We start from the raw sequence: 25000 nt of genomic DNA, 5'->3' as shown, positions 1-25000 counted from the left end.
TGTCTTCTCATAAGTCATGTCATTATTGAACTTAAATAAAGATACTAAATACACTGCGTATTTTTAGAACGTATTACAAAGCTGTAAATTGTTTAATGTTTTAATTATACATGACTTTCCATTTTTTTTCAATTACAGCTATGAATACAAATTCTTCTCACATCCTCGTCAGAGCCTCAAAGCTGTTGATTAATTCTTATTGGACGTTATTCTAAACCTACACAATGGACACACATAAGTAGGCCTCTAAAGACACTTTGTAGCAAAGTTGACAGAATCACGGGCTGTATTACATTGAAAGGCGGCTTCACGTAAAAATTAGCGCCCGATGACGTCACTACTAAAATTACAGAAACACCTAATTTTGTCACCACTCATCATAAATATTGGATGCTAATGACGTCACTGTTAAACTCAAATTGACAGTCGATGACGTCGCCACCGAAACGAAAACCAATACGCCTAATGTCATGTCGCCATTAACTCACAAAACTGTTTACGCCGTCAACTTCATGCCTAAATGAATTTGCTGCATGACATTTTGTAAACTGATTGGATTGTTAACACTTTTAATTGTTAACTTTTTCTATATAAGGGATCATCCATAAATGACGTCACACTTTTAAAAATGATTTTTTTTTAACTATCCACTCAACAAAAAGCCATACCTTTCCCCTAAAAATGACGCCCCCCCCCCCCCTCAAAAATTGCTAATATTTTTTTTAATTGATTTTTTTTTCCTTAAATATTAATACTGACTGAGCTATGTCAAAATAGAGTAAATTAACCGCTTTCTATTACAAATTATTGAAACGAGTTAACGGCTACAGTTCAGCATCTAGCATTACTTTTCTATAAATGCAAAAATGTGACTTTACGCTATATGACCCCTCATCACAAATCATCACATAATAACGACCCCCCCTCCCCCTCCAATCTATGAGTGACATTTATGGACGACCCCTAAATGAAGATGGTATGGTCTTAAAACTAGTTCCATGATGGCGAGTTTTTTTAAAAGTAAGAACATCAATGCTGTTGTGATTGCCGCGTCGACGCATACACCGGAGGAAGTAAGCGAGTTGATGGCTAAATACGGCATGCAAGTGAGTGATAGCGCATGCGCAGATAAGGTGTTCAAGATGGCGGTGAAGACCAAAAATGTCACGGCATTAGGGACATTGGTCAAACTGAACGTAGGCAAGACGGTTTTGAACTTGGCATTTTTTGAGTGCGTGGAAGCAGATTTTCAAAACGGAGTTGAAGTTTTGGTTACTGCTGGGGTTGATGTTAACGTTACAGATTTAAAAGGCAACACGGCGTTGATGATAGCTGTGAAGATGAGGTCGATGAATTGTGTTCAATATCTGCTGGAGATGAAAGCAGATGCTAATTTAGTCAACAAATCTAAACACACAGCTCTTAGCCTCGCTTGTAAGAATGGCCAAAGTGGTATAGTAGAAAAGTTGGTGCAATTTGGTGCGTTTTGGGATACGAGTAAAGCAACAAACCCACGTCAGTATAATGATCATCTTATAACCTGCTCAAAGTTGATGAAAAAGTGCAGTGCGCACGGCATTAATTCCAAGGACAGTAGAGGGTACACGCTTTTAATGTACGCCGCCCAAACCGGCTGTGCTAAAACGGTCCGGGTTTTGCTAGGCTACGGCGCGGATGTGAACCAACTCGACCACGAAGGTGGTACCGCGCTGATGCACGTGTTCAACGAGTACCTTCGCAGCAGTTTACCGTTCAACAACACTACTCAAACCATCTCTACAGAATGCGTTCAACTCCTTTGTGGTGAGTCGGTATCTATACAAGACGAATCCGGTCAAACGGCTTTGATCCATGCTCTGGTTTCCAAAAAAGACATATCCGAAGAGATTATCACGTGTTTAGTAGGGGGCGACTTGTCTTGTCATGACAGGTATTATAAAACAGCTTTAATCTACGCCGCTCAGTATAAACCTCGTTTGATTAAAACGCTGTTGCCTTACGTAGATAACAAAGCCCGATCTTATCAAGACAGAGAGTTCATGACAGCTTTGATGTACTATCTTCAAAATTCGGAGATTGAGTTGGATGTTGTGCGAAATTTGTATTCCAACAGCAACGCTTCTGATTTATGTGGATATACTGAGCTCATGCATGCCGTTGATATAGGCTCCGAAGACTGCGTTAAGCTTCTTGTTAGTCTTGGCGCGGTAGTTGAAAGAACGGATCGTAGAAAAACGACAGCGTTGATGATGGCTTTGGGTAAAGAAATGTCGCCAGATTGTTTAAAGTGTTTAGTAGGCAGGTCAGTTAACATGGAGAACGAGATAGGTCAAACAGCGTTGGCGCACGCGAGAAAGTCACGTGATGTTGAGTTTTTAATACAAAATGGCGCTGACCTAACGCAGCGGGATGTAAACAAGCAGACGGCTTTAATGAAGTCATTGAAGAATATTGGACATGCTTGCAGTAAAGAAATAATGAGCTTGTTGATTCCTTGTGGAGTAGACGCTCAAGATGTAGACGGAAGGACCGCTTTGATGTACGCGGCTGTATCAAACCTTGTGGTCCAAATCAAAGATTTAGTAGCACTCGGAGCCGATGTAAACCTTCAAGACAATGATGGTTTAACAGCCCTTATGATGTCGTTTCTACCGTTTACTCCTTTTCCGTGTGAACTGGTTGGGATTTTAAAAGGGGAAGATATCAACATTAAGGATACTAAAGGCAATACTGCATTGCTACATGCTGTAGCTACCGCCCAGTGTAGCCCTTCAGTATTTTCTGAACTAGTCCATCATGGTGCGGACGTTCAAGTAGTTAACCTAAAAGGCGATTCATTTTTCACGCTTTTAGTGAATACACCAATCCGTCGTTATGAATTCTACTCCGCCTACAATTATAGAAGAAACATACCTTCTGCTCTGTACATAAGAAGTATCGAAGAAAATCGAAATAAGAACCTGCTTTTAGATGAAGGCGAAACCCATTTCATTAACGCGACATTGCAAAAACATTTAAGCAACAGATCAGCGTGTTTTATAAAAGCATGTGAAAAACCAAATGTTCTTCGCGTTTTGCTGTTTCACGGGATAGTACCAAATCACATTTTTTACCTACCAGAAACTTGTAACTGTCTACTAAAAGAATACTTAACGATGAAGCTCAAGCAAGAACCGGCGCGTTTAACTTTTTACCGTATTTCCCCTTTAGTTACCGCTTTAGTTCTGGGCTATACACATGTGGCGAGGTACCTGTTGGCTAACACCTGCATGGAACTAACGGATATATCGGAGCTTCAGAAGCTGCAGACGCTTCCGGTATTCTCCAAGATATCTCCCGAAGCCAGGTCGTTAATCTCTGATATCACCTCCAACCCATGGCCATTGGTCAAGCTGGCTTTTCTATCCCTGTCAACAAGCATTGGGTTTGACGTGAGTCGAGCGAACAGGGTGGACAGGATCGATATTTACCCAAGAATTAAAAAACTGCTCGTATTCGATACTCAAACGTCACGAATACCGACTAGGCAATGGGACGATATTCGACTTAGTTTTAAAGACGAGGATTTAGACAGGATGAGACCGATACTCTTCACATGGCCTATGATAGGGCTGGAAGTTAAAAAATATACAATGTTCTAGGACAGGTGTCTCCAAAACTAAGGCACGCGGGCCGTATGTGGCATGCGAGGCCCTCTCATTCGGTCCGTGGAGATAAGAGTTTCTTCCAGGCATCTCTTCGAACGAAATGAAATTTATATAATTTATATAGAAAATATATACTTTTAACAGTGTCCGCCCCCCCCCCCCCCGAATAAAGTCTACCGCCCCCCCCCCCCCCCCCCCCCCCGAAAATCTCAAGTCTGGAAGAAACACTGGTGGAGATCCTTTTGACTACGGGACTCACTTTATCTTAGTGCCCAGCGATGTCCAAGAAAAGGAAAAAGAAAAATAGAAGATGTTTATCGGGAATTTCAAGAAGAATGGATTTTGAAATACTTCTTCATCAAATCTGGCGAGAAAGTATTGTGTGTGATTTGCAGCGAAACCTTGCAAGTGAAGAACTATTTGGGACAAAATTGTACGATGATAATCTTACGTCAGTGTTGATGTAAGGGACATCAAATCTAAAGCCAGAAATGTCTGCTGTACTGGCATCCAGAAAACAATTTCACCATTCCCACTAATACAGGTGTTCGTGTGTAGTGTATAAATGTGTTATTAAATAATAGGTGAATAAGAGTATATTAAATACATAATTTAAAACAACATACATGTTTTGATTTTTTTAAAATTTGGACCTCGAGTGTGTTGTCGGCCCCTGAACTGCTATTTGATAGTTAATGTGGCCCTCGGGCTGAAAAGTTTGGAGACTCCTGTTTTAGATGTTTTTGGACTATGTGTTGTGAATGGACTTTGGTGTATTGAATGGGTTTGAGAGTATGTGTGTAGTGTAATGTGCATTGATAAAAGATGTTTAGGGTATGAGAGTATGTATGTCGTGGAATGTGCAATATTAATAAAAGATGTTGAATGTGACAAAGCAAGGAAGGGTGTGAAGTGCGAGAATATGTTTTGGTTGTAAGGGGAAATAATTTAAGTTAGCCTTAGTTTTGGTCTTGTCGTGTGAGGGTGTGGAAATCTTCGTCATGTCTGTCGTCAGAGTTTCTTCCAGGCATCTCTTCGGCCCCTCCCCCCCCCCCCGAAATTTTTTTACCGCCCCCCCCCCCCCGAACGAAATGAAATGTATATAATTTATATAGAATATATATACTTTTAACGGTGTCCGCCCCCCCCCCCCCGAAAATTTCAAGTGCCCCCCCCCCCCCCCGGAGAAAAAAGTCTGGAAGAAACACTGTCTGTCGTTGATGTAGTCGTGTATATTATATGTAATTAAAGAACGAAAATGAACAATGTCGTCCTTTGATCATTTAAATTGGATCGTCGTACGTTGTTCGTCAACTGCCAGTATCGATCCCGTCCAGAACTCACATCATACCACTATGTATTTTGCCGACTTCCATTCATGACGCGTTGTTCTAGCAGAGTTTTTACTTTTAACAGTGTCCGCCCCCCCTCCCCTAAGAAAGTCTACCGCCCCCCCCCCCCCCCGAAAATTTCAAGTGCCCCCCCCCCCCCCCCCGGAGAAAAAAGTCTGGAAGAAACACTGTGTTCTAGGCCCGTGGTTCTTAGCCTGCTTTAGGTACCGAGCCCACACCAGTCTCAGCTGAGCATTGATCTACTGACACAATCCGATCGCAAATCTTATGAGTCGGGTGTGTGTCTTGATCTTCATCGAACTCATGAGACCAGAACTTATGTAGAATGTATATAGAAAATATATACTTATGCCAGTGTCCGCCCCCACCCCACCTCGGAGATTTTAGTCCGCCTACCCCGAAAAATTTTAAGAACCCTCACCCTCCCCCTTCCCCCCCCCCTCTGGAAGAAACACTGATTGAGACTGACTTACCGAGCACCTGGGGTTTGATCGAACCCATGTTAAGAACCACTGTTCTAGGCAATGTTACAGAAAAAAACAACACGTTAAGCGGCCCTCTCTTATGATGTCAACATAACGGTCAATGAAAATATAACCTCTGTATTTAACATCATTATTTATATTGTCACTTAAAAAATAAAATATATTATAATACATTTAAGTTTTGTTTCTCTCCGTGGTGTTGTTTTACTATTATTATTATCATTGTTATTGTTTTCGTTATTGTTATCGTCATCGCTACCGTTATTATTATTATTATTATTAGTAGTAGTAGTAGTAGTATTATTAGTATTATTATTATTATTATCAAATAGTAGTGTATTTAATAATATTCATCTAACTCGAGTCTGTAAAACGTATGCTATGATTTAAAGCCCACCCAGTTCTACGAATGGCTACAATACAGAGGCGTAGCGAGGGGGGGGGTGGGGTGGGCGGGGGGTGCGGACCGCACCGGGTGACACCAAGGCAAAATATAGCAAAATATATAGAGAAAAAAGATAATTCCACTTAATTAAGTGATTAATTCGAGTGTTAAATAGTCTTTTAAGAGGTGCAAATTGAAAGTTTAAGGGGGGTGGGGTGCAAATCGAAAGTCTGAGGGGGAGGGGAGTGCAAGTCGAAAATTGAAAGTTTGTCACTACGCCTCTGGGGGGTGACACCATTAAGTGCCGCACCGGGTGACACCCGACCTCGCTACGCCACTGCTACAATATATAATAACGTTAAGGAAAGTAAAGGCGGCCGTGCTTAGTACTGACCATGGTATACCTTTAAATGTGGTAATTAAAAAAATAATTTTACTTAATTATAATCAGCCCTATGAACCTTCAAATCCGTAAAAATAATTTTACTTGATGTCCTTTAACATAATTTCTAAAACGCTTTATTTTTGCAATAGCTCTAAATCGGTTTTAACTTGTATTAATTAACTTACAAACTAAAATATGTATTGCATAACAGGCACTGTGTAAGAGTAGGAACAATAAAGAAAATTTAACCCTACCTTCGGAGTTTCTCCCAGGTATCTCTTCCGCCCCCCACCCCCGAAGAACGTGTACCTGCCCCCCCCCCCCTCACCCGAACGAAATAGAATTTATATAGAAAATGTATACTTTTTACCCCCCCCCCCCCCAGAGACGTAGCGAACCTTCACGGCGCCCGGGGACAAACTTTTCGATTTGCACCCCCCCCCCCTCAAGATTTCGATTTGCACCCTCCCCCCCCCCCCCCCCCCCCCGCAAACTTTCGATTTGCACCCCCTCACCCTTTCAATCAATTTATTTTTCCAACCCATTTTGGCGCCCCCTAAGGTCGGCGCCCGGGGACATATTTCGTCCCCCCCGCCCCCCCCCCCCTCGCTACGCTAATGCCCCCCCCCCCCCCCCGGAGAAAAGAGTCTGGAAGAAACAATACCATATAATAAACCAAGGGTTTTAAAAGGCAGAACTTTAAACAAAAAATTAAAAGTAACAATTCTTTCTCTGATAAAAACACAGAACGTTTAAAAATAATCAATGTAAAATACAAAAATAGAAATACGCGGATAAACACAAATAATGCAGATACAAACTTAAATACACGGACAAACGTAGACAAACACAAACAATGAGAAACACAAACATAACTGAAATGGGAATTTGGATTTATTTCTTTTATTAAAATAACAAAAACATACATATAATTACCTGCAGACCTAATCAAAATATAAAGTAGAACCGACCTTTAAAGATCATAGTACAGGGGTCGGCAACCTGCGGCTCTCCAGCTCCTTGCACAAATATTAAAAGTTATATTATTTCATTTTCAAAACTCGCAGCAAATATTATACTGCAAAGAAACTGAACTTTAAACAGGTTAAAAAACTCATCAGAGAACAGTGAGAATAGGTGCAGTACGGACAGCTGACATCCGCTTGGGCATCAGGTCCAGTCTCACAACCGTGCTGCGGCCAGCTACGTGGCAACAATTCTGCCCAAGTGCCGACTTTTTCGAATAGCATTAAATAGGGAATGATATTTTATTCAAAATGAATTTCCTTACCTGTCAGTAATAATTAAGTTGACCTGAGTGACGTAGTTTTTTGTTTTTTTTAGTTAATAGCTTCCTACGATTGAGCCTAGCACTGGACGGTGGGGTAAGAGAGGTAAGATAACCTGCGTTCAGTAGGGTGAAAGTCTGGTGAGAACCGGATAGAAGCGACCGATACTCGGAAATCTAAACAAGACAGTCGGCGTTTGTCATGTTGAGGCCTGCCTGGCTAATGGGAGACACCCTCTGAGCCAGGGATATCCATCAAGAAAGAAAAAGAAAAAGTTAACAGCTTCTAAAGTGGATTGCGATAGTTCTATTTGATAACTAAGGTTATTATTTTGGCGAAACATGTGTATGTTTTTATATGTATAAATATTATTTCATATTTAAGGGTATTTATTTTAAATAACAAAAATAATTTATTTAACTAATCCTAATCAAATACCAAATATTGAAAAAAAATTTAGTGGCTCTTTAAAAACTGGGAAATTTTGAAAATAGTAAATTTTGGCTCTTCTGTCTCAAAAGGTTGCCGACCCCTATCATAGTACATTCACCAATCAACTGAAGTTTGGTTTTTTTGTTTTACCTTACTCTGACATGATAACTGGACTTGTTTCATGTCTATATGTTGGCTGGTAGCCAAGATATTTAAAATATAAACTGTGATTTCAATAACGATTTTGCCTGCTTTTTCCTGAGTGGAAGTGGGGGGGGGGGTGTTCAGATGACGTGACGTCACACTTTTGCATTATAAGAAAGCAATGTTAGAAAACGAATTTTAGCCGTTATTTCGCGTTTTGAAAAACGGTTCTAATAAATTGTAATAGGAATTGATTAAAATCAGGGGCGGAACTACAGTGCCGCCAGACCCCGCAATGCGGGGGGGCCCAGGCCGATTGGGGGCCCAAAAATCCTGGCTAAATTATACATTTTTTTTTTTAAATTTAAATAAAAAAAATTAGGTGGATGTCGAGTTATCTTTCTTCTACAGTTACAAACAAACACGATAGTCGGCAAACGTCTTTGAGAAAAATGCACAGACTATAGCTCGAGAGACCGCCAGACATATAGACAACTTCAAAGACGCAACCTACCGTTCTTTTTTAGTGGCGTCGATTAGGAGAACAAAAAAGCTTTGAAAATCGAGCTGGGGAAATGTTGCGGCGACTATCCTGGTCTTTTAGACGACCGGAAAAAGTCGGCGCTATTGATGTAGATGTTCATCGGCGCTTTCTTGTCCCCTTCCCTTGAACCTTCCAAACTCTCTACCCTCCCTCCCCCCCCCCCCCCATCCCCCTAACCTCTACCCCTCACCACACCCTTACTTTTACAATAAGATGTAATGCATAGATTAACGAACCGTTTATGAACTACTGAACTGTAAACTGACCACTTCTGCACATTTTGTTAAAGACCCTAGTCGGTAGTTGTTCATTTACCTTATGAAGTATTTCGTTGACGAATCTAATTCACACAACAAGGAAGGTAAGACTCGTCATTATATTATTAATCGTTTTATAATTAGTACACATATTATGATATTAATGGCACATTAGTTATTAACACTAAATACATTAAAGTTAAAAAATTTTAGGATACAATGATCTAGCTTTTAAGCCTAAAAATAACCAAAAGATCTATACAGGGGTGGAACTACAGTGCCGCCAGACCCCGCAATGCGGGTGGGGGCGGGTGGGGCCCACTGCTGACCATAATTAGTATTTTTTTAAAAATTTAATTTAATTTTCGTGCATTTTTGCCTTGATATTTAGTTTGTAAAAGAAAAACACTGTAGCTGCGGTACGATTATCTTTATTTTACAGTCACTATACCACGCTCTTCAGCAAAAAAATAAAATCCATTACACAAAATACAGTGTAAAATATAGGCAACGCTTCAAATTTGAATGACACATTTGACTCTTTTCCCCCCTTTGATAGCTAAATAGAGGACACGTAACTGTTTGACCGATCCTCCAAAGTGTACTGTGGCGGATGGGGCAGGGGATGGGGATCAAATTTCTTTTTATTTATAGTTGTATTTTTTAAGGCCATCAAGGCCGAGTTCTATTTCCCCACAATCAAACACACGCTGTCGCCGGCAAAATTCTTTTAAAAAAAACAACAAAGACCATAGCACGAGAAGCCGCTACATATGAAGTGGCTTTCATGATGCGCGGTTCTACTTTGCGGCATAAGTTAGGGACCCGCCGAAATCCATTGTACATTTTTCAATGTTAATATGTGTTTGTGATAGTGGTTGAATTTGTATTCTGTACTATCTTGAATCCTACAAATAATAAAAAAGAATATAATACTAGAAACTTCGTTTTTATATACGTTTACTTGTTTTTTACTTTTACAAGAAATATCATAGTAAACTTTTAAGGCCTATACTTGGAATTATCTCCCCTGAGTAAGTTTTTTAATGGGCGGTGGTACATAGGCGCTTTGTTCTTTCAAGATTTTCCCGAGCCGACCCCCCATCCCATCCCTCTTTTTTAGCCTCGCAAGTATCGAGTAGATCAATGTATCGTTTATGAACTACTTCCTAACCGTACGATTCACCACTTTAGCACATTTTGTCTGACATTAGACAGCACTAGTCAACATATATTGATTTATTTGCATAGTATTAGTATTAGGCACATCTAATTCACAAAACAAGGAAGGTAAGATTTTTTTTTATATAATTATTTAGAAATTAATTAGAACGTTTAAAATTAATTGAACATTATTATATAATTAATAGTCAATTACTATTTATAAATGCCGTTATTGAGGTGGGGGTGTGTGAGGGTCAGGCTTTTTGTTAGTCGTTAAAAAATGTGACGTCATTTGTGGATTCCCCCCCCCCCCTAAATCAGAAGGTTATCCGACGCGTGAGCTGGCCACATACAGTTGTGCATGTGAAAAACATTTTTCTGTCTATTTTGCATTACTGCATATTTACCTAATCGCCATGAAAACTTTGGAAGCTGTTGAGGACAGCCCAGGGGAGGAAATACAGTGCCGCCAGACCCCGCAATGCCTGGGGGGGGGGGGAGGGGGGGAACAAGCCGTTTAGGGGGCCCACAGCCGCCTATAAAAAAATTTTTATAGTTAAGATTATTTTTCTTGCATTTTTGACCTGATGGTTGTTTTGAAAAAGAATACCGTAGCTGTGGTTGGAGTATCTTTATTCTATAGACACCATCCCACGCACTTGTATATTCTTTTTCCAACAAACACACGCTGTTGTCGGCAAAATTCTTTTGAAAAAAACATCAATTGCGCGAGAGACCGCTAGATATTAAGACGGCATTTTGAGACCATCCCAAATTTGGTACTGATGGATAAAATCACATTGGTGCTTTGTTGTCCCTTTTAAGTTCCTTTCTCAGACCTCCCCTCCCGCTCTTAGCCTTACAAGAAGCGAATAGATAGCGCTCCAACAACAACGCTGGCTCGAACCGGTGGTAGTTTTGATAAACTAGCGCTCCAACAACTAATATCCAAGAAATAAAGTGCCTACATTGTTTACGTTTAATAACCACTGTTCTAGAGAACAAGGCAGACGTCTCAAATGAATACACGAATGATAGCGTGTTATATATATATATATATATATATATATATATATATATATATATATATATATATATATATATATATATATAGTTTCGTCACTGGCAACTTGATAGTGGTTTTGTAAGTAACAAACAGATAACAGATCTAATACAGTAGTTATGTTATATAGTAGCTAAGACATGATGTTGCGTAAAAAAAATTAAAAAAAAATGAACACAGCTGTAGTGTGAAAGATAGGCAAACGTTCAAACCACTTGCATAAATTATTTCCCTTTTTCAAATAGTCAAATAGGGGTGCTCAAAAACTCTTTTTAATAATCAAATTAAAAAGCAATTACTTATATTAATTATTATTTTAAAAAAAATAAGTACTAAAGAATGATATAGTAGAAAAATGAAACGTAGTTAAAGTTAATAATATAAATACAAAAAAACATAAAAATAAACATAACACGAGACACCATTACTTATACAAAGCTTCATACACTTTTGACCGACTTAATGATTAGAAGTATTTTGTATACATGAAAACAGAGATTTTTTCAAAACAGACCAATGCACTCATACATATGACATGCTGTTGTGATTAGATTTAATTGAATTTTTTTTTCAAAACTCGATCAGGCCAGAAACGAGTATCCTATATTCGTATTTTGTTTGAGTGTGTGTGTATATATATATATATATATATATATATATATATATATATATATATATATATATATATATATATATATATATATATATATATATATATATAGGGGGGCCCAAAAAAAATTTTTGCGGGGTGGCCCATTTTTTCTAGTTCCGCCACTGATTAAAATACTCTATGTTATCAAGTTGTCAGAGTTCAGACAAGATTTTGGACAAAAATATCGTATTTTAAGAAAAATTCAACAGTGGGGGTGGTTGTAGGCTGAGGTGTGACGTCATTTGGGGGGGGGGGGGGGGAGTCGGGCTTTTTTTGACGATGTGTGACGGAGGGGAGGGAGGAGGTAAAAACCGTAAAAAAAAGCGTGACATCATTTATGGATGACCCCCTAATACTAATTGTCGAAAAACGTTGATTCTAATCTATTGGATATTTCGGATAATTATTAAAAGTCGACATTTTTTCACAAACATTTCTAAATACAATAATATCCACCTGGAGAAAGATAGATAGAAAAGTCCTAGATCTAATCTAGGTCTAGATATCTAGATCTAGTCCTACAAATATAAGGATCTAGTAATATAAGCGGCCAAGCAGAGTTTCTTCCAGGCATCTCTTCGTGGGGGGGGGGGGGGCGAAAAAAATTCTACCGCATCCCCGTTCCCCCCCCCCCCCCCCCCCGGAGAAAAAAATCTGGAAGAAACACTGCGGCCAAGTATTAGTAAAATTTGATAATTTTATTTATTGTTTTGTTTCAGAGTAAATTCGATGAGACTTTTTTTCTTCACAGTTTTTTTCTTTATCGTTATATTTCTGTTTTTTAAAAAATCAAGATATTGTGCAGGACCGCTACTTTCGCTTTCAGTTGTTTCAGTAATCGGCACATTTTTACTTGATTTTTAGATTTAGATTTTAGATCTTCCTATTATCTATGCTTTAGATATAGAGATTCTGTATTTAAAACCTACATTTTTCATATAACGCTAAGCATAACTTTAGATCTTCAAGTGTAAGCCGCGGGCCTAAGGCCTAAGCTAAGGCTGAAAAATAAAAAAGCTTTTTTTTTTACAATTTTTATTTTTTTAGATTTAGCCAGCACTCAGAGTCGTTTTAGCGTGACCGGGGTATCGGGTATAGTCTTTACTACACTAGTTACTAATCAGTAATATAGATCTAGATAGGAGGTTTGGAGGTTTTATTTTTACTGCATAACGGCCAACTAGACGTCCAGACTTTTCTTTCAACTTTCACTCTTTAGGGCTTAGGCCTACTCTTTTACAGTTTTACTACTAGATCTAGATCTAGTACTAGTGTCACTAGATCTTGAATCTAGATCTACTCACTCACAAGACTTAGAAATAGACTGCTAGGCTATACGGCAAGGCATTAGACTAATCTAATTACTCTACTGTAACCCTGCCTTCTTAATCTTATTATCTATGAATTATGGCATAACATCTTTTGTATTTTCAGAAATGTTTCAGAATAGCCTGGGTAAAGTAGCTCTGGCATTAGCAATGCCCACAAGTATACTTTTGATATACTGGATATACAAGAATCGTGCTACAGGTAAAATAATCCCATTCTCTTCATTGGTCAACGATTGACACTTGTTTTAAACTAAACTTCTACTGTTTATTTTAATATCAATCTAAATGCAGAAATGGGTGGTCAGAAGTAATTACAATATCATAAAAAGTCGTGTATTCACAGATGATGAAGTGTACAGCCAACACAGGGTTGTTACAGCAAGAAATACTGTGATAGAGGTCCTTGTACCACAGAAAGCTGTTGGCGCTGTGATTGGGCGTCAAGGCTCTGTCATAAAGCAGGTAACTACCATAAAGTAAAGCAGGATATTACCATAAAGCAGGTAACTGTACCATAAAGCAGGAAATTACCATAAAATAGGCAACTGTACCGTAAAGTAAGCAGGTAATTATATCATGAAGCCTGTAACTGTGCCGTCTATAGCAGTACCGTAAAATAGGAAACTACTATAACGCAGGTAGCTGTACTATAAAAAAGGCGACTGTACAGTAAACGTTAAAGCAGGTAACTGTATGGACTCTTTTGTGATTGCCCCTTTATAACTCTGGTTTTTCAACCTGATGGCTATAAATTTTGAATAACTTAAAACATACCATTAAATTATGTTTCTAAAAAAAAGAATAAAAAGTAAAGTTCACCTTTCAACCTGATTGTCCCTCGAACGCATGAAGTAGAATTCATGTTTCTTGAAAACTGCATTTGAATCGATAGTGTGGTCATCAATTTGCACAAAGACCTTTACTTTCCCTAAAACAAGTCAGGGATCATTCAGAGCTGGGTGGGCACCCTAGTCTGAAATCCTAACCTGAGCAGTAGCGTAGCGAGGGGGAGCGACCTTAGGGGGCGCCAAAATGGGTTGGAAAAATAAATTGAAAGGTCTAGGGGGGTGCAAATCGAAAAGTTTGTCCCCGAGCGCCAGGAAGGGTCGCTACGTCTCTGAACCTGAGACTTTTGGTTAGGATTCGAGTGCTCTACCACTTAGTCAATGCTGTCACTCCTGAACTAGAATACAATTCAATTATAAGTGAATGGTCAAGAGAAATTTGAACTAACTTTAATTATGTTCATAGCTGACCCCTTATTATCAACATTTTTAGTCTAATATAAATTAAGTATTTAGCGAGTAAAAGATTTTTTAAAACATTGATGATAATAAAAAATGTTTTGATTCCTAACTTAATTAACTTTGTCTTAAGCACCAATCTAACTATTCAATTCTGATTATTTTTGTATATTAATTATTCAATTGATGTTAAACATACTAAGTTTTATCCAATATTTTATAAAATATAAACCAACAAATTATTTTTAAAAAGTTATATCATTTACAATACTGCGTTTTTTTTGTTATCTATATATGATTTTTCTGAATCTTCTTTGTTATTGATGGGTAAATTTGATCACCAGATTCAAAAAGAGTCAGGAGCTCGGCTGCATTTTAAAGACAAGGAAAATGAGAATGAGAAGAAAGAAAACCGCACTGTTGTGATAATTGGGAATACAGAGTCAGCCCAGCAAGCAGAGTTAATGATTCAGCAAGTGAGCACTTACATCTTGTTGTCTTTGTGTGTTTGTAAGTAAAAGCAAATTTCCCTTTTACGAACCTGACGTTCCATGGGGCTAATGAAGTAGAGTTTATGTGAGCTGAGCATATGAAGGGATAGTGTGGTCAGGACGCCAGTCTTTTTTCATTATTTGTGTATTTTTAGCCTCTGGTTGAGATAATTTATTGTCGACAATTGTTTGGAAGTTGTAAATAAAATGTGTCTTGTTAGTGACATGCTGAGATATATTTTAATTAAAATGGCACCACTTTTTAATATATTTTTTTATCACAACTAAAGTTTCTTCCTTTCTCTAATTTTTTTTTTTTACATTTTTAGTCATTAACTTATGAGGGTCTATTAATGAGTGCAGACTTTTATTTGTCATTTCTATTTAGAAATTTATTCATCAAAAATTAATTATAGGTAGTTAAATATTTATGTGTTTTTCGAGTTGTGGTAATAATTTTTTTTAATTGTTGTTAAACACACTCCAGAATAATTCTTTCTTTTTTAACAGAAATAAGTTAATTTTTTTTTAAACAGATAATATCAGGGATTCCAGAGATGTTGACAGAAGAAGTTGAAGTGCCTTCTTACAGTCTTGGCTGTCTAATTGGTATAGAATTTATTTGTTTCTTTTCTAAAGTTTAGTCAGATTTTTTTTTTAAAAGTTGTATTTTGTGGCATACAATTTTTGAAACTTAAGTTACAAGAAAGAAATTATGTATTTTAATACTGAGACCAAATTCGACAATCTTTAAGATGATTTATTTATTCAGTCAGGCAAAAACATTGTACACAATCAAATTTTTAAGTCCTACATTTTCTGTTCATCATCATCATTCCTTTGTAGACCCTGGGGAGCAAAGGACTGCAACTACACATTTCTGTTGTTTGATAGGTATGATAAGGTACAAACTGCTGCCAGCAACTGGCATTAACCTTGTGGCTTCTCCCTACAGGTAAAAATGGGGTTAACATCAGGGACATGACCAGGATCAGTGGCGCCAAGATACTCATTGAGAGAGCTGAGGATTTCAAGAGCCCAGACCAGCCCAGGGTCGTGGCCTTGACAGGGTCACGGGAGCAGATTGACATGGCTGTGGTAATTATCTCTCTTGTTTATTTTTTTAATTTAACTACACCTGGCAGAAGGAGGAGAGGCAGACCAAGAAAGACCTGGAGACGTGACCTGGAAGAAGACACCAAGAAGATTGGATACACCTGGGGACAGTTGGAGAGACTAGCCGAGGACAGAGACACCTGGAAAGCCCTTGTCAGCTGCCTTTGTCCTAGGGGGGGTGACAGGCAAACCTAACCTAACACTTTGTCAGATTGTCTAATTTTTGGAATCGTCGTGGCAGAATCAATAAAGCTCATGGTTGCTAAAACGAGTTTACAGTCTGAAGTTTGAAACCCCATACAGATGAGGTATGAAAGCTGCGGCATCAACTCACTTAGGAGAGAATTTTTAAAGTTAAACAACTGTTGCCTGGTGATTTGTTCTTGGTTGGACAAAGGCTATGGAAGCAAGCCAAAACCAAAAGCAGGCTTAAATGGGTGTCAATGAATATGGCACATAACTAACTGATATGTAATACTTAATTGTCTTGGATGAAATACCATCCAAAGTGGCTAATTTTTGTTATCGCAGTTTTTGTTATTAAATTTTATAAGCATTAAACAAATATGTAAGTAAATAGTTCTGAAGTACTTGACTATTTGCTGCTTTCTGCTGTGATAGTTCATATTAATGGGGATTAAAATGTACATAAAAACTTGCATCTCTAGGAACTTATTGAGGAAAAATTGCAAGAACTAGAAGAAATAAGAGCTCAAAAAAACAAGCCAGAAGGTACAAATGATCTGGCAAATAAAAACACAAGGGAGAGAACTAAGTTAAAATCAGGTGAGGTTATTTTTTTTTTTAAAATAAATTATTTTTTCTGACCTGGTTTTATAGTTTACATAAATATCAGACATCTGCTTATGAGGTCATACTGTGGTCAGCAGTCTTTTCTTTCCCTTGCATCAGAACTTCAAAAGTGGGTGGAGTCAACTTTACAGTTTGTACAATCACTGAACATTTCTAATAGCTTTGTTATGATTAGGAATCATGGGAAAATGTTGGTTTCATTTCCATTTGTGTGTTGATCATGATGGCATAAAAAACCAGTTTACCAAAGCACATCTAGTTTAGTATAAATTCACTTTAATTCTTGCCCCAGTAGTTAATTGTAAGAAAAATATGAATATTTTTGTAACATATTGTTATAATATTACTTGTTTTTAAACTGATTTTAATATAGAAGTTAAGAAAGTTCACACTTTAAGTTCCATCTGTGAATTAAAACAGTTCCAAATTTGGGAGGCAAATATGACTCCCATTATTTAAATTAATGCTTTTCTTCTACAATGAAAACCATTCTAGTACTATCAAAATTTTAGGCATTGCACAGTCCTCACAAAATTACATTTCTTAAAAATATGACGTATCTCATATATATTACAGAGTTGATGACAAATTGTAAATAAAATGTCAATATTTTTATACATTTTTTCCTAGTCCCTCAAGAGAAGGAGGAATGGGATACCTCTGTTGCTGCTTTACAAGACAGCACACACCCTGCTGAACCGGTAAATTTTTTTCTACATTTTTTTAAGCAAACAGAATAATTGTGAGCCTCCACCATTAAAATAAGCTGCTTTGTACTTTGAGCTGTTTTGCCCCAGAATTAAAAGTATGAACATACTAAGATATAAAGCATGGGTTTTATTTTTTCTATGTATTTATATATAGACACATTATTGGTAAAAGTTAAAAAAATGTTTGGCTTTGAGTATTAAAATAGACTTTCAGTATTAAAATAGACTTTAAGTAACAAAAATGTAAGGATAAAAAAAGATGGAGTTTGAAAATGAATTTGAAATGTCTGAGAATCCCTTTAATATAGAGGTAACATTAACACTATAGTTGATCACGGATTAGTAATTCTATTCTTAAACCGTTTTCACCATTAAAAATAACAATTAATATTTGCTGAAACCCTAATTCAGCTTCAAACCATTGCAAAGCAATGAATAAAATTTATGTAAAGACATTCAGCACCAATATATTTTTATTTTGGTTGTACAATTTTATAATAGTTGATTCACAAAAACAATATTTCTAATACTGTTTTCTATAATAAAAAAAATCTGTCGACCCTTTACATAATTCTAAAGAAAGCATCTCGTGTCAAAACACAACCCCATCTATTGGCTTAGGCTTGTTAAACTCTCAGATTTGTGTGAGTGGGGGACCCCAGTATCTGTAGAGGATACAAGGTAGTGGAGTTCACCCTGGCATCTTTTAAGCCATTTGCTGGATTTCACCTCTACTGGTCTATAAGTTCTGGGTACTCAAGATGATGCTGGGCCTAACTGTTAAAAAATCTGTTGGGACGAATTTCTCATTGTTTTCTTGTCGTAGTCAAAAGTGTAGTTTATGTAATAAATCTATAACATTTGATGTTGAAATTATTATTTCCCATTGTAGGATCTACCTCTGACCATATGTGTGTCAGCTGTTGAACACCCGGGTCATTTCTGGGTCCAGGTTGTGGGTCCCAAAGCTCTTCAACTGGAGAAGTTGCAGAAGGAAATCACAGCCTTTGTCCACACTAATGAGGCTAAACTGGTGAGTAATGTCCACACTAACGAGGCTAAACTGGTGAGGTATATCCACACTAATGAGGCTAAACTGGTGAGTAATGTCCACACTAATGAGGCTAAACTGGTGAGTAATGTCCACACTAATGAGGCTAAACTGGTGAGTAATGTCCACACTAATGAGGCTAAACTGGTGAGTAATGTCCACACTAATGAGGCTAAACTGGTGAGTTATGTCCACACTAATGAGGCTAAACTGGTGAGTAATGTCACACTAATGAGGCTAAACTGGTGAATTATGTCCACACTAATGAGGCTAAACTGGTGAGTAATGTCCACACTAATGAGGCTAAACTGGTGAGTTATGTCCACACTAATGAGGCTAAACTGGTGAGTAATGTCCACACTAATCAGGCTAATTTGGTGAGTAATGTCCACACTAATCAGGCTAAACTGGTGAGTAATTTCCACACTAATTAAGCTAAGATTAAGGATAAAGTCCACACTAATGAGCCTAAGCTAATGAGTAATGTCCACACTAATTAGGCTTATGTTCACACTAATTAGGCTAATGTCCACATTAATTAGGCTAATGTTCACACTAATTAGGCTAATGTTCACACTAATTAGGCTAATGTTCACACTAATTAGGCTAATGTTCACACTAATTAGGCTAATGTTCACACTAATTAGGCTAATGTTCACACTAATTAGGCTAAGCTTGTGAGTAATGGGGAGGGGTTTGGAAAGTGACATAAGGTAATAAGTAATGTTTTCTTTAAAAGTCTATTCCATCTTTATCAGGGATTATAGGTTAATCTCTGCAAAATAATTTTTGTCAGCAATGCTCTTGTAATTTTGTACTAATGGGTGACTACTTGCTAAAGTTGCATGGTATCATTTATAAATGATCCCCTTTGTTAAAAGTATTAATTTTAAAAAATGCATTGTGGATCCCCAATCTATATTTAGTTTTGTCCCATTCTGTGCAGAACTACAGCATGAAGGAAGTAATCCCCGGTGAGCTGGTGGCTTCCCAGTTTGAAGATGATTCAGACCAGACTTACTACAGGGCCAAAGTTTTAGGTGAAACTGAGGACGGGAAGCTAGACCTCTACTTCATAGATTTTGGAGATAACGCATTTGTTGACAAAAAAGATGTGTATAAATTAAGGTGATTTTGAATTATTTTTTGTGTACTCAGTTGAGCACAATTTTTGATAATGTGTTAACAGTTAGGAATTTAGCTTTTTTTTCCTTTTTTTCCATTTAAATATACGTATTGGTGGGGCTAAAACATAGTCCACCTCATTAAACATGTAAATAGAAATCTGAAAAATGTGTAGGTATTCTACTAATTTACGATTAATATGTGATTTTGTTTTTGGAAATAAGAAGACAGATATTGGGGGAAATTGATTATAGTGTATTTTTTTGTTGAATTAAAGTTTAATAGAATTAGTTGACTAATATGTGATAGTGAATTACCTTTATTATTCAAAAAGATTTGATTTTCTAACATACTATTGTCATTATTTTGTTGACACTAGTTTAGTTTAAATAAATATTTTGCCTGACTAGCATGTGATAGGATTAATTTTATTTTTCAACCAGATCTGATTTTCAAACATTCCCACCTCAAGCTATTGAATGTCAACTGGCAAATGTGGAACCTGTAGGTAAGTAAGCATTTCTGTCCTTCATTGTTTGCTATTTGGGTTGTAAGAGTGATACCAACAAAAGAAACTTCAGTAAGAGGCTATAATACTGTGCCTGTGGAATTAATCAAACTAGATCTGGTATTATTTGCCATTAGGATTGAAACACTTATACAAACAAAAGAAACTTGAGTAAGAGGCTATAATACTGTGCCTGTGGAATTAATCAAACTAGATCTGGTATTATTTGCCATTAGAATTGTAACACTTATACAAACAAAAGAAACTTGAGTAAGAGGCTATAATACTGTGCCTGTGGAATTAATCAAACTAGATCTGGTATTATTTGCCATTAGGATTGAAACACTTATACAAACAAAAGAAACTTGAGTAAGAGGCTATAATACTGTGCCTGTGGAATTAATCAAACTAGATCTGGTATTATTTGCCATTAGGATTGAAACACTTATACAAACAAAAGAAACTTGAGTAAGAGGCTATAATACTGTGCCTGTGGAATTAATCAAACTAGATCTGGTATTATTTGCCATTAGGATTGAAACACTTATACAAACAAAAGAAACTTGAGTAAGAGGCTATAATACTGTGCCTGTGGAATTAATCAAACTAGATCTGGTATTATTTGCCATTAGGATTGAAACACTTATACAAACAAAAGAAACTTGAGTAAGAGGCTATAATACTGTGCCTGTGGAATTAATCAAACTAGATCTGGTATTATTTGCCATTAGGATTGAAACACTTATACAAACAAAAGAAACTTGAGTAAGAGGCTATAATACTGTGCCTGTGGAATTAATCAAACTAGATCTGGTATTATTTGCCATTAGGATTGAAACACTTACACCTACAAAAGAAACCTCAATAAGAGGCTATATTACTGTGCCTGTTAGGTTTATTTTAATTAGATCTAGAATTGTTTGCCATTAGGATTTTAACATTGATGATAATAAAAGAAATGTTTTTATTTCTAACTTGTAATTAATCTAACCATCCAATTCTGATTATTTTTGTATATTAATTATTCGATTGATGTTAAATATACTAAGTTTGAGTACAAAATTTAAAAGGAAACTTCAGTAAAAGGCTATATTGCTGTGCCTATTTTTATTAGATTTAGCATGTATTTATTGATATGAGATAAAACATTTTACCATTAAAAGACTTTTTCTAATAACCTTTTTATTTTAAATTCTGTCATTTTTATTTTTTATTAGTTTTATTTTTTACCTATTTCAGTTTACTTATGATAATTTGATTTCTACCGATTTTAGGGCACTAATTTTCTTTTTTTTCCTATTTCATGCTACTTATAAAACATTCTTCATTTTACTTATATCAGGTTTCTAATTTTCTTATTTTCCTATTTTCCTATTCATGCTACGTATGATAAAGTCATTTTCCCTGTTTCAAGTTACATATGATAATGTTTATTTTTTTTATCTCTACATGTGGCAGGGGGAAGCTGGTCAGATGAGGCTATAGTTTACTTTGAAGAAATCTCACACTGTGCTGAATGGAAGGTCTTGTCTGCCAGGGTGGTCAATTACAAAAATGATGAGAAAGGTCAACAGAGGCCATTGCTCCAGTTATTTGATTTAAACCAAAGGGAGGTAATGGAGGTCATATCAAATTAATTATCTGATAAATATAGTGTAAAAGGTAGATCATCCAGTGATGCACAAACAAGTGTACATGATACAGTAAGCATAGGTACTTATGAGAGCAGGGTGAATTTGGTGGCATTTCCAGTTCAACCCTGTAATAAAAATATAATATTGAAGCTGTTCCCAGTGGTCGAGTTGGTAAAGCTCATGGCTAAACAGAAAAGTCTTGAGTTCGAACCCTCGGGCAGATGAGGCTTGTTAGCTGGTGACAGTCACTCTTCTAGGAGAGACAACTCCAAAATCAAACAACTGCTGCCTTGTAGTTTGTTCTTGGTTAGATAAAGGCTGTGGAAGCAATTCAAGAAAGAAAAGCAGGCTGAAATCAGAGTCAATGGCCTCAATGGCGCATAACCAGTTGACTCGTATCCTTAATTGTGATGGAGGGGATCCCTTCCAACACTAAAATTAAGAAGAAGAAGAAAGAAGAAGCTGTTCCCTACTTTCTAATTTTATGTCAATAATCAATCGTTTTGTAAATGATTTGAAGTCTAAATAAGTATTACAGTTCTAAATTTTTTTCTTTTTCCTCTCATGGTACAGAAAATAGACATAGCAGCTGAGCTCATCAAACGAGGTTATGCCGTGGAGGTTGATTCTACCCATCAAGCTACCAAAGGCATCTGATTATCACATCATATAGACCCATCTGGTAGTAAACCATGTTCTTATCTACTCTACACTCAAGGAAGCTGAGAAAATTTAAGCATTTATGATTTCTTCGGTTCTTTATTTTTAATTTAAATAAGGAGGATAATCTGGTTAACTTGCAGTGACTTTGTTAATCCCCTACTTGATCTGTTCCTTTTGTAATGATTGAAAAGTAAATTTGATGTCTTCTGTATAGATTAAAATGGAATAATCCTTTATTTTTTCTTTGTTATGGTCTATGAAAGCTAATGTATTAATGAAGTCATTCAGGAATAGTCAAGAGGTATTTTTTAAAAATTAATGTGTATTTTGAGCTACGCTGTTTTTAAATTGTGATAGCAAGCAGGGTTTTAAAACTCTGCATTGATAAAATTGGCTCTTGACTAAGCCATGTGTAGAAACTGAATGTAAACCTCAGTGATCTAATGTTCAGAATTTAGCTGTTCCCACATTTAACAATAGGTTTTCTGAACGTCGTTAAATGACAATCACTGGATTTCCCCACTATCCACCTGCGTCATCTCAGAATTTCAATTGTAGTCTGACAGATTCCCACCTAAAAATGAAATCATAAAGATTATCTTCCTTTCCCACAACCCCATATTTTTATTAACCGATTCTAATAAAAATAATCATAATTGGTATCATTCATTTTTAATTATGGTAAATTTATGCTTCTTGACTTTTTTTGAACACACACAGTGTAGTCACCTGCTGCACTCAAGTCAGACTTTATGTAGGTGAAACTAAACCACATCTTTCAAAGTTTACTTGGTGAAATTTACCGGTGTCCTTGTGATAGGAAATCTCTAAGTTACAATGTAATCGTATACATGTGCTTGTAAATATTGTCAGGTTAGCCAGTTGCCCCTCTAGGTCATGGCCACAACCTCACCTGAGATAGAGTTCCATCCTTCTAATTCACTTAAAGATTCATTCCAGTTCCAAACCGTCTGTTGCCCTTTCTTAACTTTGCTGTCAGTTGTTTTCTAGAAAGAGCAATGACTTGTCTATAAAAATTTTAGGATGGATTTTGTATGTATGTTAGAAGAAAAAACTTTATATGATTGATTTATGTTAAAAAAATTGTGCCTGGCTATGACTTGTTTGGTAAAAAAATTAGTTATAACACTTCAGAACAGTTGTTGCTACAGATATTTTTTATTTAATTAATAAATAAAACTTGTATTTTGTAAAATAAACTCTTGAATACATACTGAGGAATTTCTAAATAGAAAACATTTAAACCATACAAATATCTTAACCCTTAAATTTATTTTTTCTTATTTAGATAGAAATAAATGTATATCTAATTTAATTAAATCAATAGTTTTGATGAGAATTTTGGAGGGTAAGGTGACAGTACCAGTTAAATGTAGCTGTTTTATGTTGGTTACTTTCTCCATTTAAATCTGGAGTGTTCTCAATGCAGATACATCTCAGAATGTGTATCTGTGAGTTATCTACTGCAGGCTTTATGATTTTAAAAACTGTTATTGTAGTCTGTATAAAGGTAATAAATACTTAACTACTTAATTCCTTTTGATTATCAAGAAACAGCACTGTAAAGCCTAAATCAGTTTTGTTGCCTTGTGCATACATTTTTTTTTAAATATGCAAATTCTAAAATAACAGCTGCTGGTCTGGTATCATACAAACAAATGTTATGTGAGTTTAAGCATTAGAATTACAGGGTTTTAAAAATACATTTTAATTTGGATATTTTAGTTAAAATATGTGCAAAATCTTCCAATGTTCTTCCTGAATTGTTAATTGAATAATGCTTTAACTATATGACTTGTGGTTTTGTATTATAATATCACTGTACTGTGCCTTAAAGTCAGGGAGTCTCGTTAGTTGCAGCATAATTTTTAAGCGTTGAACATATGAAATATCTGCCCTTTTATATATGTAAACATATCCAAGTTTGCTAATGCTAGCGGCTTGGTCACTGCTTTTACTTGCATTTATTGCTTTTAGTTGCATTTATTAATGTTAATAAGTGTACCATAAGTTTGTTTTATGGTGTAAATGTAAGTTTGTATCAAATTTACATTGTGTGAAAGAAGTATGACCTGATAGCCCATGCAGGTTCTAATGCTGACCACACCTGTTAATTAAATGGGAGACTACTGTTGTGTTCTAAAATATGAGCCTTGTAGGCCTACTCCCAAAATATTAACACCAGCATGGATACCTATGTACAAATTTAATTTTTTTTTTGTTTTAAATTGTTGTCCAATAATAGATTGGTTATTATTGGCTTTGCCGTTGGAATTATTTTATTTTTTTTGTGAAGTTCAGTAATCATAAATAATTATTTTGAAACCTGTGTTTGATTTAATTTTTTGTTAATACAAAGTGTTACGACTACTGTAAATAAAAGTTTTTATTTTTTGTTGTTGTTAAATCTTGTTTGTTTTGACTCAAATGGTATTCACCGCAGGTTTTATTTTGGTCTTGTTTTATATTTATGAACTCTACTTCATCTGACATA

General features: G+C 36.2%; 1 protein-coding gene across 4 annotated transcripts in view; it reads left to right on the top strand.

The window, feature by feature from the left end:
• The window catches only part of LOC131929010 (tudor and KH domain-containing protein-like), a 24409-nt gene extending 1604 nt beyond the window's left edge, over positions 1 to 22805 (top strand). For 2 of the 4 annotated variants that reach the window (XM_059285200.1, XM_059285203.1), the window contains exons 2-14: positions 139 to 238; positions 13234 to 13329; positions 13474 to 13592; positions 14719 to 14850; positions 15402 to 15474; positions 15821 to 15963; positions 16650 to 16767; positions 17425 to 17495; positions 18397 to 18537; positions 19502 to 19683; positions 20124 to 20188; positions 21647 to 21801; positions 22396 to 22805. In XM_059285200.1, coding sequence (XP_059141183.1) covers positions 13236 to 13329; positions 13474 to 13592; positions 14719 to 14850; positions 15402 to 15474; positions 15821 to 15963; positions 16650 to 16767; positions 17425 to 17495; positions 18397 to 18537; positions 19502 to 19683; positions 20124 to 20188; positions 21647 to 21801; positions 22396 to 22479 — 1377 coding nt within the window. In that variant the 5' untranslated portion in view covers positions 139 to 238; positions 13234 to 13235 and the 3' untranslated portion in view covers positions 22480 to 22805. Of the gene's footprint in view, positions 1 to 138; positions 239 to 12568; positions 12634 to 13233; positions 13330 to 13473; positions 13593 to 14718; positions 14851 to 15401; positions 15475 to 15820; positions 15964 to 16649; positions 16768 to 17424; positions 17496 to 18396; positions 18538 to 19501; positions 19684 to 20123; positions 20189 to 21646; positions 21802 to 22395 lie in introns of those variants that run through there. The other 2 variants (XM_059285201.1, XM_059285202.1) reach the window with 2 other exon arrangements.
• The last annotated feature ends 2195 nt before the right edge of the window (positions 22806 to 25000 follow it).

This window comes from Physella acuta, unplaced genomic scaffold (genome assembly GCF_028476545.2).
Source record: "Physella acuta isolate Inbredline_101_S28 unplaced genomic scaffold, ASM2847654v3 ptg001583l, whole genome shotgun sequence".
Classification (NCBI taxonomy): domain Eukaryota; kingdom Metazoa; phylum Mollusca; class Gastropoda; family Physidae; genus Physella; species Physella acuta.
Note: the sequence above shows the minus strand (reverse complement) of the source record. Positions and strands in the feature narration are given on the sequence as shown.